At 40.7% G+C, this 12669-nt stretch overlaps 1 protein-coding gene across 1 annotated transcript in view; it reads right to left on the bottom strand.

Moving 5' to 3' along the window:
• Positions 1–12669, bottom strand: part of galnt10 (UDP-N-acetyl-alpha-D-galactosamine:polypeptide N-acetylgalactosaminyltransferase 10 (GalNAc-T10)) — a 70777-nt gene that overhangs the window by 38378 nt on the left and 19730 nt on the right. The window contains exons 2-3 of the mRNA XM_075487305.1: positions 2474–2567; positions 296–434 (exon numbers count right to left, since the gene is read on the bottom strand). Of these exons, the coding sequence (XP_075343420.1) occupies positions 296–434; positions 2474–2567 (233 nt within the window). The remainder of the gene's footprint in view (positions 1–295; positions 435–2473; positions 2568–12669) is intronic.

Below are 12669 nucleotides of genomic sequence, written 5' to 3'. Positions count from 1 at the left end.
AAGTCCAACATTTCTTAGCATGCAGGTTTTGCCTTCCTGAAGGCAACAAAAACGCATGGCCTTCTAGTATTAATCACTCATTAAAATTCATATTTTGGTTCCATCCCCTTTCTTTTCCCTTCACTCTCCTTCTTTCTTTCATTCCCCCTTTCAATTAATATGTTAATGAAAAAAAACTAGGATGAGAACACTGGCTCTGTGGACTGCGGCTTTGCTGATTCATGTCCATCTGAGTACAGAAACTTGTTACTTCTTGTTATCTTCTGCACATCATATGCACACACACTCAACTCACTTTGAATGGCGGATGTCAGGAACGGAGCGGTTTAGGGAGATCCTGTCGCTGACATAGATGTTGAAGCCATTCTCCCTGTAGGCTTGGTCCACCCTGTCAGCATCTGTCAGTGGAAACGGCTTTCCCTGCTCACCATTACCTGCATGAAACACAGATTACACTGTCAGGAAAAGTACACCACCTCAGTGCATCAATTAGGTGTCATTGTATAGCCACTACTGATGCAGAGCAGTTATCTCAACCTTTCAAAACAGTCTGACAGTCCACCTAACAGCCTGGTAATAGCGTGCTTAGAGGTTTGGGAGCGTCTTCACAAAGCAAAAAATCTAATAAAGAGGTTTTTTGCTCAAAGGCTGAACAAAGAACACAGACTTTCAGATCTTGGGCGATCGCTGCTAATGCAGTGTGGGCGGGCTGCATGGTGGTGTGGTGGTTAGCACCATCGCCTCACAGCAAAAGGGTTCCAGGTTTGATTCCTGACTGGGGCGAGTTTGCATGTTCTACCCGTATATGCAGGGGTTCTCTCGGAGGACTCCGGCCTCCTCCCACCCCCCAAAAACATGCCTGTTAGGAGCCCACGGAGAAGGGGAAACAAACCAGGGTTGGGGATGCTCTTAACCCATTTAGGGCTAAAACGCCTGGAAAAGAATGCCTGTAAAACCTATGGGCGATTTCAGAAAGACCCCCTAAAACCTGAAGTTTATTTTGTTTATTTAAAAGTTTCTTAAGTTATATTGTTTCTGGAAATTCAGCAATTGTATCAACGCCTACTAAATGATTGATTTCTCAGCCTCTGTAGCAGATAGAAACAAAATTCAAAATGTATTTGAGAGCTTACACCTGTGGCTTTCTTTGGAAATTGAGTTTATTTACATACACCTTCACGGAAATAGAAAATGTAAAAACTAAAGTGCAGGAACAGCACTATTGTCAATTAGAAAATGGTAATAAAATAAAATTTAATTTTATATTTAAATTATTTATTTATCTATTTATTTTATCGCCAGTAATCTCTTCGTACTGGCAGCACAAGGAGCCCATACACATTCCAATAAACGTTTTCATCTCCGGCACAGTTACGTGTGACCACCTTGCCATCTTTGCTCGAGCTGGAGTCTGAAGTACCTGCTCACTGTATTTATTCGTCTTGGAAACGAGATGCGCCCAAAGCTCCTCAGTAAAAATATGATTAAATGCCTGCAACGGTGTGGCATCTGCAGGTAAACCGACTTTTACCCCTGGTGTGCGGTTGAAATCTCTTCCACTCACATTCAAACCCTTCAAAATCATCCTCAAACATATGTGCTCGCCATAAATCTCGATAAATTGGGTCAGCACGTTCATCAGCATCATCAAAGCCAAGAAACTCCTCACAATCGCTACCGTCTGAAATGTCTTCCCACTGAAAGTCCTCCATGCTTGTTCGATGTAACTTAACTTCAAAACAATGACACGAGGAACATGACGACACTCTCACGTGTCTATTATAATGCATTTCATTGGCGCAGAGGTCAATAATTGGTGCAAAACAACCTTATACATGAAAAAAGACGTGTACGCTTTCCCGGCCTCAATGGGTTAAAGGAGCCATGGCATGAAATTTTCACTTTTTAAGGTTGTTTAACATTAATATGAGTTCCCCTAGCCTGCCTGCGGTCCCCCAGTGGCTAAAAATGACGATAGACCTAAAAAATGAAATCGGGCAAAAATGGCACGAAAACGCACCTTCCATCCAAAATGGCCGCCTTCCTGTGAACGTGGGACCATGGCGACATGAGACATTTTTGTGCGTCTGGGCATGATGAATGAGTGTACCGAATGTCGTCGTCCTACGTGAAACTAATCCTATTAAGGGGACCATTTTTAAGCATCGTAGGGGGCGCTACAGAGTCAATGAGCGACTCCCAAAATCATAAATCTCTTAAATCTTGAGTTGAACTACAATGGAATCCCCATATGGCATCCTCTCAAGGATCCTACCCAGAGAGGTGAGGTACAGTCAGAACCGTTCCTCCTGCGACTTGAAGCCATAGTGAGGTGACCTTCCCGCTCAGTGGGGAGAACTCCAACACTGAGGCGCTCTCCAGGACTTGTGGCATGGGGAATCAAGTATGCACATACTGGGGAATGGAATAATGTATGCATAGGTGGAAGCAACATGAGGAGAAGTGGACTTGCCAGTTTGAGAAGAGTCTCTTCTGATTGCTTCATAGTCGTGCCAGTCTTTCCTTCGCACCCCACGGTGGGTGTCCTTACCCATGCGGTTCACCCCCTGTGAAGAATCATAAGAGAGATTTTTATGAAAAGCTGACAACAAAGAACTGAAAGAAAGTTCAACAAAATATAACTGTGTTCCAGGCATAAGGATTCAGACTTTTCCATGAATCTTCATATTTTGCAATTCGTTATGTGCTCTGACTAAAGGACTGCAAGCTTAGATATTCAGACATATGAGCATTTAGATAAATTCATCAGCTGATAGCACGTATGTTACATTCCGATTATGTATGCCTTTCAGTGGCAAAACATTTTTTAAAGATCAATACAAAACAGTGAAACTGGCAACAGAAAGGCAAAAACATCTTGGCTCAGAGTGGAAGTACACTACCTGCCACTACCTACTGTATACTTCTGCAAGTTTGCTTCATGGTATTGAATATGATATGTAAAATATAAAATATATAATATTTAAAATATATGAAATATATGATATGACATACATGGGTTAGACAATGAAACTGAAACACCTGTCGTTTTAGTGTGGGAGGTTTCACGGCTGAATTGGACCAGCCTGGTGGCCAATCTTCATTAATTGCACATTGCACCAGTAAGAGCAGAGTGTGAAGGTTCAGTTAGCAGCGTAAGAGCACAGTTTAGCTCAAAATACTGCAATGCACACAACATTATGGGTGACATACCAGAGTTGAAAAGAGGACAAATTGTTGGTGCACGTCTTGCTGGCGCATCTGTGACCAAGACAGCAAGTCTTTGTGATGTATCAAGAGCCACGGTATCCATGGTAACGTCAGAATACCACCCAGACTGTTGCATGCCCAGAGTGAAGCATGGGGGGGGATCAGTGATGGTTTGGGCTGCCATATCATGGCGTTCCCTCGGCCCAATACTTGTGCTAGATGGGCGCGTCACTGCCAAGGACTACCGAACCATTCTGCAGGACCATGTGCATCCAATGGTTCAAACATTGTATCCTGAAGGCGGTGGTGTGCATCAGGATGACAATGCACCGATACACACAGCCAGACTGGTGAAAGATTGGTTTGATGAACATGAAAGTGAAGTTGAACATCTCCCATGGCCTGCACAGTCACCAGATCTAAATATTATTGAGCCACTTTGGGGTGTTTTGGAGGAGCGAGTCAGGAAACGTTTCCCTCCACCAGCATCACGTAGTGACCTGGCCACTATCCTGCAAGAAGAATGGCTTAAAATCCCTCTGACCACTGTGCAGGACTTGTATATGTCATTCCCAAGGCGAACTGACGCTGTATTGGCCGCAACAGGAGGCCCTACACCATACTGATCAATAATTGTGGTCTAAAACCAGGTGTTTCAGTTTCATTGTCTAACCCCTGTATATATATCATATATTTGTTTGTCTCGTTTGTCTCTGTGTGGCCCTGTGATGGACTGGCAGCCTGTCCAGGTTGTACCCCGCTTCTCGCCCAATGATCGCTGGGATAGGCTCCAGCCCCCCCGTGACCCGACCGACGGATTAAGCGGGTATAGAAAATGGATGGATGGATGGATGGATATAATATATTTTGGTACCCTGACAGTTTTGGTCTCTGAATTTTCATGGTGTATGTTCTAGCTTAACTATCAACAGTATCCAAAAAAATTCAACATAAAACTTATTCTGACCCATTCGCTAACTGCTTGCACCAAACACCATGACAAACTGTAGACAATGAAAGATAGGATATGATAAAAAAAACATTTATCGACCTCACTTCTAACTTGAAAATAAAATAATTAAAGCTTCAACACAGGGAAAGAACTGAAAACTAACCATCTTTTATGTCTATTCTTAGTGACAAGCACTCTACTTTGTTTTTTTAGAATTTTTATCATTTGTGACCCGCTCTGGCGAAATGAGTCGGAAGTCGCAACGTTCTATTTTGAGGTACGGGCAGATAATGTGAAAAAACAATGGATTAAAAAAAAAATTTTTTTTTAGCTAATTTCAAAGAATAGACATTAAAAAACAATCTCCCAAAGTTGTTTAGTCCATATAATTGAGGAAAGGCATGTAAATGACAATTCAAGTTGACTTGCAAGTTGTATTAAATGCGTTAAAATTGAACAGGTTGAACAAATTCATCGACTCCTCTCCCGTTAACGTCTACCGTTCCTATTACCTCTGAGGATTTCCCTTTACCTCTGAAACGTCTCTATCTCTGCTCGCTTCATAAAACCAATGAAAATGCTTAAAAATGTACACACACAGTGACACAAAGGCCCACAATAGGCGGGAAGTCACGTTTCGAGTGACTGGTGCACGCGATTGGTCCAGCCATCACTCTGTCAAACTAGCTATCTGTGTTGGTGTAGCCTAAACTGATCGTAGAAAGTCTCTCAATATTCGTCATTGTCAAAAAAGTCATCGTCTTATTACAATATTAGTATCGTGTAGTACTGTAGTACAGTGTAGTGTGTTGATCTGTGTTTTTGTTTTAAAATGTCATTCGCTAAAGAAAGTAGAGTCGCGAAAGCTTTAAACTCCCGTGGCGTCCAATTTTAGCTCTGCTGCTGGACAGCAAGACTTGCTAGCGCTAGTTACTGATTTTTTTTACTGACGTGATATCTTCTGAAGAAGATAATGACAGCGATGTCGAAGACTCGGATATGGAAAAGGAGCAAGAATTCGCCACTCATGTGGAAGATGACGATGAAGTCATTGAGCAACCTGTGACTGATATTAATGAGGTGACGAGGGCTATGTCGAGCTGTGAAGCAGTGTGTGTGGGAACAAAAATAAATATTTTCTAATCATTTGGGCTTCAGTCTGGTTTAATACCATTCCATATATGTACAAATAACTTTGGTAAAATTAAGCTTTAAGATAAAGAGTTTATCCCCTTAAATTCACAGGATTTTGAAAGCTATCAACAAAAAAACGGGCTAAAAACATTAAACGCGATTTTCTCAGGTTTTCAATCGTAAAAAAAGGGTGGAAGATCATAAATCAAATGGCCATATTTTGAAAACCATCCAACGTATGACTTTGACTATGGTATCATTTTAAAGCTTATTTCCATTCCTTTCTTTTGATACCAAAATCTCAATTTTGACATTTGGGTCACTGTGACTCATTTTGCTGGATCAGGTCACATTTATAAAAACAAAACGGGGACAATATCCAGGAAACATGAATGTTTTCCTGTAACCTCTTTTCTGTGCTTCATTCTATCCAGATCTAGAAAAAACACAAAAAAAATCTAATTCCATAATTTTTCTATCATTTTCAAAACAATGTAGGAACCATGCATGTGTTAAAGTCTGTAAAATTGACTGCAGCTCACTTTGTTCCCAAACACATAACAGTCTAACCAAAACCTGCTGAGCTTAAGCCACAACCTGGAAAATCTCAACATGAATGAAACTCAGTAGGAGTGGTCAGAATAAGGTGAAAAGACACACGATTTTTTAAATTAAGGCCTCTGTGTGCTACTCCGCCGCTATCCGCAAATCCGACTCTGTGGTCACGCAGAGGCTATTAAACCTTTCGAAGTTCTCCGTCGGGATGTGGGATACGCAAGGCAGTTCACCTCCCGATCAGTAGGCGGCGCTACGCTAGACGACCTAATCTAGGGATGGGAATTGATAAGATTTTTACGATTCCAATTCCATTTTCGATTCTGCTTAACGATTCGGTTCTTTGTCGGTTCCCTTATCGATTCTCATTTGGAGAAAAAGGACAACAAACCGGTCGATTAGCATCAACTTTGTTTAGTTTAGAAGTAACACGAGTCATGACCTTACAAACCCAACAACGGTGAGGTCCACATTGGTCTATCATGGCCTGGGTAATTTAACTCTTCCTGCTCTGGTGAAAGGAGAAGCTGGAGGTAGAGGTGAACTGGGGGTAGTACCACCAGCCTCTGGCTCTGAGCCAGTCAGGCTCTGTCTCTCATGATTTCATCTAAATGTAATGCCTGAGAAGGCATTCATTTAACCTTAACCGTTACTAACAGCAGCTTTTACAATCAGGCAAATGGTGCTAACATGATAGGCAGTGTTTGTTAGTTAGTTAGTTACCTGCAGTGTTAGCCGAGGACATGCTAACGTTGCTAACGTTGCTGGGTTCAGATTCACCGACGTTACTCAATTAGAAACCGGTTTTTGATTCCCATCCCTAACCTAATCTCACGACGTCTATGGTGAAAGTGGTTGATTGATTGTTCACCTTCCGCCTCCGTTCCACTCCTCACAGCGAACGATGGCGACCGAGAGAGAGAGACTGTTGTTGGAGTTGGAGCTTGTTGATGTTGAAATGCAAACAATTTTGACCAAATGTTGACCGGTGTAGGTACCAGATCGGCTCGGGTGCCGTCGTCGTCTGATTACGTCACACAATAGAATAGAATAGAAAAATACTTTATTCATCCCCCAATGGGGGAAATTCAAATTCAACATTTTTTTAAATATTTACAATGATTGTATTAACAACAATAAAACAATAATAATAATACTACTACAAACTAAATAATAATAAATGACTAAATGACAAAATAAACAAATAAATAAAAATCAATCAATCAATTTGAGAAGAACTCAGCAGTCCCTGTTATAAAGCCTCATGGCTGTGGGAACAAAGGACCTCCTGAAGCTCTCAGTCCTGCAGCTGCTCCTCTGTCCTGCAGGATGCTGTGGATGTTTATTATTCTCCATCACAGAATCTAACTTCCTCCTCATCCGTTTCTCCACCACAGCACCGAGAGGGTCCAGCCTTCTGCCTACAGCAGAACCAGTCTTTTTCACCAGTTTGTCCAGGCGCCTACAGTTTGTGTCTGTAGTGCAACTCCCCCAGCAGACAGCAGCATAGAACAAAGCACTCTCAATGATAGTGTGATAAAACATGCACATCATATCACTGCAGACACTGAAGGACCTGAGCCGTCTCAGGAAAAAGAGACGGCTCTGGCCCCTCCTGTACACTGCGTCCATGTTGGCAGACCACTCCAGTTTATTACCCAGCACCACCCCCAGGTATCTGCAGGTCTGAACAGTCTCTATCTCCCCTCCATCAATGCAGACTGACTGGTATGGGGTTTTAGATCTCAATATGGCTGTCCGCTTGAATTGTGATTGGCTGTAGTAGCCATAGTAACCGTAACTAGGCGCTGTGCGTCGGAGAGTTTTTTTCTCGTTCTTTCGGTGATCAGCAGCAGCTATGGAGAGCTTTTACGAAGAAATTAAATATTTCCTACAAAATAGTGTGTACCACACCTTGACCACCACCAGCCCCAAACCTTTAAGATGTAGTTTGTTTTGTTTAATCATTTTGGCCTTTGCTTCACTCTGAAGAGAAGCTTCCTTTTTTTAGTTTTGTGTGCTGAGCAGCAATAACCTCTGACTATATGCGTGTGGACTCCTGCATATAAATGTGCATAAAACTAGTAAAAATTGTTTTGTTGGATATGTGTGTATATACATACAGTCTAGGTAAATAAGACAAATACACACACTGAAAAATTAGCTTAAAGAAATGGCATCTATCCATCTGTCTGTCTGTCGGGAAAGTCGAACGCAACAAAGTTTGTCTGAACTTTTTTTTTATTTATTCTTTTTTTATTAAAGATTTTTAACAAAATGTGCAGAAACAATTGGCATGTATACACAAAGGTAAATCGGGTTGTACATGTTCAAGGCACACATAAGGTTATAAGATGATAGAAAAAAAACTAGCCAATCACAGCTGTCCGACGTACAGCCAATCACAATATACTCCCATTCAAGCGTGCAGCCATGTTGTGTGACGTGGGAGTAAACTCTTTCAAAAATGGCGGTTGTTGTTTTTCTGAGAGGGAGGAGCTAAACCGGAAAAGTGATTCAGGAAATTAGGTTGTTAGCCGACCAATCACAACCCTCTATCCATAGTTAGGAATTTTTCGGGAGGGTTTCCGACGACGGTGAGGCGTCTCTGTGGCGTTTCCCGGACGACTATAAATCAGGCTCCATGTTTTCTTTTCCTTGAGCCTCAGTAAGAATCTGTTTCAGCAATGCCATTTCTCCAGAGCTTCAGCTCTCGCTATCTAACACCACTCTGTCTAGAGTTTATCCAGAGAAGGCGTACTTTTCCATTTCATGCTTCACAAGCCTGTGAGGAGAATACCAATGCTTCGACACACAACCCTGCAGAGGGTTTCTGTACACCACCACACACACACACACACACACACACACACACACACACACACACACACACACACACAGACACACACACACACACACACACACACACACAGACAGATCAACTGTAGCTCAGCACAAAGACAGACGCTGTTACTTCCTGTTTGGTCATTCTACCCGCTGAGTGACGATCAAAGACTGCTTCATCAATTACAGGATCACAACACAATGTAGAAATAATTAGCTCGACGGGAGGAGGTAATTAGTGAAACAGTTTAAATACAAATGGCATCACTTGACTGCATGAAATACCATGAATTATTAATCCAACTGGATCCTGGTTTAGAAGAATATGATACTGAATAACAGAGTAATGTACAATGCAGCCAGAGACACTTTCAGGGCCTCAGACTGCGACTGTTTAAGAGACAACACGACCAAATCATAACTACGGGAACCAGTTAAAATATTTAAATAAACAAATAACTTTAAAAAATAAGTCCAGACCACAACAGTATAACTATTTAATCAACTTTGTCTCCTAAGGTTTTCGTCGATAAAATATGAGAGTTATCAATAATAGGGGTGGGCGAAAAAAATCGATTCATGTACATATCGCGATTTTTTTATGGGATGATTTTAAAAATTTTTCTCCCCTGAATCGATTATATTACGTCATATCCGTAACCACTCAAAACTTCATCAATTCATTACATTAAGTTACGTTAAAACTAGCCCACATTTGTGCTGTGTGGACAATTAATTTCATTTTGTAACTGTAAACTTTAAAAAATGCTGTACATGTTAGGTACCGTTTTTTGTTTCAGTTGAAATAAATGTCATCGTGCATTGTTTATGGGAACGACATTCATTCTCTCGTGTATGATTTAACTTGTTTGTTTTTTAAGGAGGAAGAAAATTGTAATTACACTGGAAAAAAAATCAAAGTCTTACCAAATATATTTGTCTCATTTCTTGTCAAAATATCTCATTACACTTATAATATAAGACACAATGCCTAACAAGCACCATTTCAGCCAGATATAGGGACTTGTTTGAAGACAATACATCTGGAATATCTTGTTAAGTGAAAAAGTCTTGAAAACAAATTGTTTCGAGTCACATATTATATGAAACAAGCTTTTTTTTACATTTGAAGAGGTTTTTAAGCTAATTTCAAGATTACTTTTAACTCAAAAGTCCTAAATATCACATCTTATTTCAAGAAATCTTGACAAACCGATTTTCACTAGTTCCATTGGCAGATTTTTTTGCTTATTTCAAGCAAAAACGTCTTTTATTTGTTGTTTTTTTACTTATTTTTGGAGGGGCGTTTTTTCCAATGTGCTGATTATATCGAATCGCAATTATCAAGAATCGTGATACAAATCGAATCGTGACCAAAGCATATTGTCTAATAAATAAGGTGGAAATACTACTTTTACAAACGTGGCACCTCTAACAGTCATATGATAAAACATGTATTAACTTTAAAGGCTGAAGCAACCTTGTTTAAGGTGCTAAAGAGTTTAGGTTTTAGGTGTTATTTTTAACCATCTCTCCATGATATCACGCACACAACTGTCTAGGTCAACCAGACACTTAAAAAAACCTGCTGCTTGTATGATCAATGACTACTATTTCTCTGATTGATTAGAGAAATGGTAGGAGTTCAGAATAAAAATCCATTAAATTCTACCCCTTCTTCCCTTCTTTACCCCTCTCTTCTAGTCACCTCTTCTACAAGCAGACACCCTAAATGTGTCACACAAGAATCTGACAAGCAGCAGGAATCCATCTGTGCAAATTCATATTAAAGAGAAGCAAGACTGTGCCACCCCATTTCCTCCTGATTAAAATTTCAGTGCACGTCACTGAGATATTCCTCTGGGGCTTTTTTCACTGCTCAATGAGACCTTGAAATACACAGAAAGAAGAAAACTTTTCAGCTTATGTGTGCACGTTTAGTTTTGTGGAAGCAGAATGTGTGTGGGTGCTGAAATAAATTATAGAAATTGAGACTGAGGACAAAAGGGCAAAGTATGAAAAATATAAAATCATCTTGAGGAACAGATGGGGGATGCAATCAAATGTATGTAAAGAAATTAACATAAGACGAATCCTAAACAAGGAGCTTTAGCACGATGTGCCGACAAAGTCAGATCTCACAATCGCTTGGTCCTATTTTCTCTCCCTTCATATCAATGCGTTCAGCCACCTAGCGATAGCCACACCTGTTACACTGTTTGCTGCTCAGGCTGTACTTCGGTCTGCACGTTCTACACAGCAGGCAGCAACAAAACAAAAGCAAAGGAAACAAAATGAAACTAAACAAAAGAAAGGAAAGACGAGGAAAGGAAAGGAAACAAAAGGAAAGGAGACAAAAGGAAACGAAAGGAAAGGAAAGGAGAGGTCTGACTATTTCCTGGAGAACCATTTTGTGATGCAAATGTATTACTCTGTTGAACGCATATTGTTCTGAGAAGCAAAACGCTTTATTTTTTAAACCCCAGCCAACTAGCCGGACTACCTTCATCAACACCAAAACGAGGCTGGAACTCTGCTCACAGGACGCAGCAGGGGGTAAGAAGATGTTCAGAAATGATGTTGCTGATATGGGATGTCGTACAGCTTCATGTCAAAAGAGGCGAACTGTCCCTTTAACAGTTAATTTGCGAGATGTTCAATTTCAAGGAGTACAAATTTACTTTTTTTTTCTGATGAAGAACTTCCAATTCTCTTTTACAAATCTAGAAAGAGACATCATGCCATATTATAATTTGCTTAGATTTAAAGGCTCTTGATTTATTTTTTTTTTATTGCATTTCAAACAGTTTAGTGCAGGTGAGTGAAATCTCCATGCAGTTTAATGAGTGAGAAGTGCTAAAAAGAAACAACAGTTTTGAGAGGCGAGTTAATTTATTAATATTTTGAAGTTCCAGAAAACCTGAAGGTTTTAGAAGGCTCTTTTAAACAAGGCCAGTGTCATAATGGTTAATACAAGACAATGCTTTGAATGCATCTAGAGCACTATGCGTATCATTGTACAATTATGTTAAGAAAAAAGTATGCATCTATCAATTCAAACATTTTTTCATATCAGGGCATTAAAGAAAACGGTCTTACCAGGTCTTAAAATGAGGTAAATTGCATCCTAGGATGGAAAACAAATCACTAGTGATGGGAATAGAAAACCGGTTCTTGTTGAGAACCGGTTCCCAGTTTTTCAATTCCTTGGAATCGTTTGGCGATTTTTGCAAACGATTCCCTTATCGATTCCAGTGGGCGCGAATGACGTCACCACGCAACGCTGCGTGGCGAGTCCAGCGCAGCCAGCAGCCAACAGTAAACATGGCGCCCAAGCGGTACAAACGCTCGAAAGTTTGGTTACACATCCCTAAAAAAGACGACAACAGGGCAGCTTGCAAAGTGAATATTTCACCAAAGGGACGAAATACTACCAACATGCAATAACTATGAATGAATGATTGACGTTGGTGAATCTGAACCCGGCAACGTTAGCAACGTTAGCATGTCCTCGGCTAACACTGCAGGTAACTAACTAACTAACAAACACTGCCTATCATGTTAGCTCCATTTGCCTGATTGTAAAAGCTGCTGTTAGTAACGGTTAAGGTTAAATGAATGCCTTCTCAGGCATTACATTTAGATGAAATCATGAGAGACAGAGCCTGACTGGCTCAGAGCCAGAGGCTGGTGGTACTACCCCCAGTTCACCTCTACCTCCAGCTTCTCCTTTCACCAGAGCAGGAAGAGTTCAATTACCCAGGCCAGGATAGACCAATGTGGACCTCACCGTTGTTGGGTTTGTGAGGTCATGACTCGTGTTACTTCTAAACTAAACAAAGTTGATGCTAATCGACCGGTTTGTTGTCCTTTTTCTCCAAATGAGACTCGATAAGGGAACCGACAAAGAACCGAATCGTTAAGCAGAATCGAAAATGGAATTGGAATTGTAAAAATCTTATCAATTCCCATCC

This window comes from Odontesthes bonariensis, chromosome 16 (genome assembly GCF_027942865.1).
Source record: "Odontesthes bonariensis isolate fOdoBon6 chromosome 16, fOdoBon6.hap1, whole genome shotgun sequence".
NCBI classification, from domain to species: Eukaryota; Metazoa; Chordata; class Actinopteri; order Atheriniformes; family Atherinopsidae; genus Odontesthes; species Odontesthes bonariensis.
This window is presented reverse-complemented; position numbering and strand designations above follow the sequence as displayed.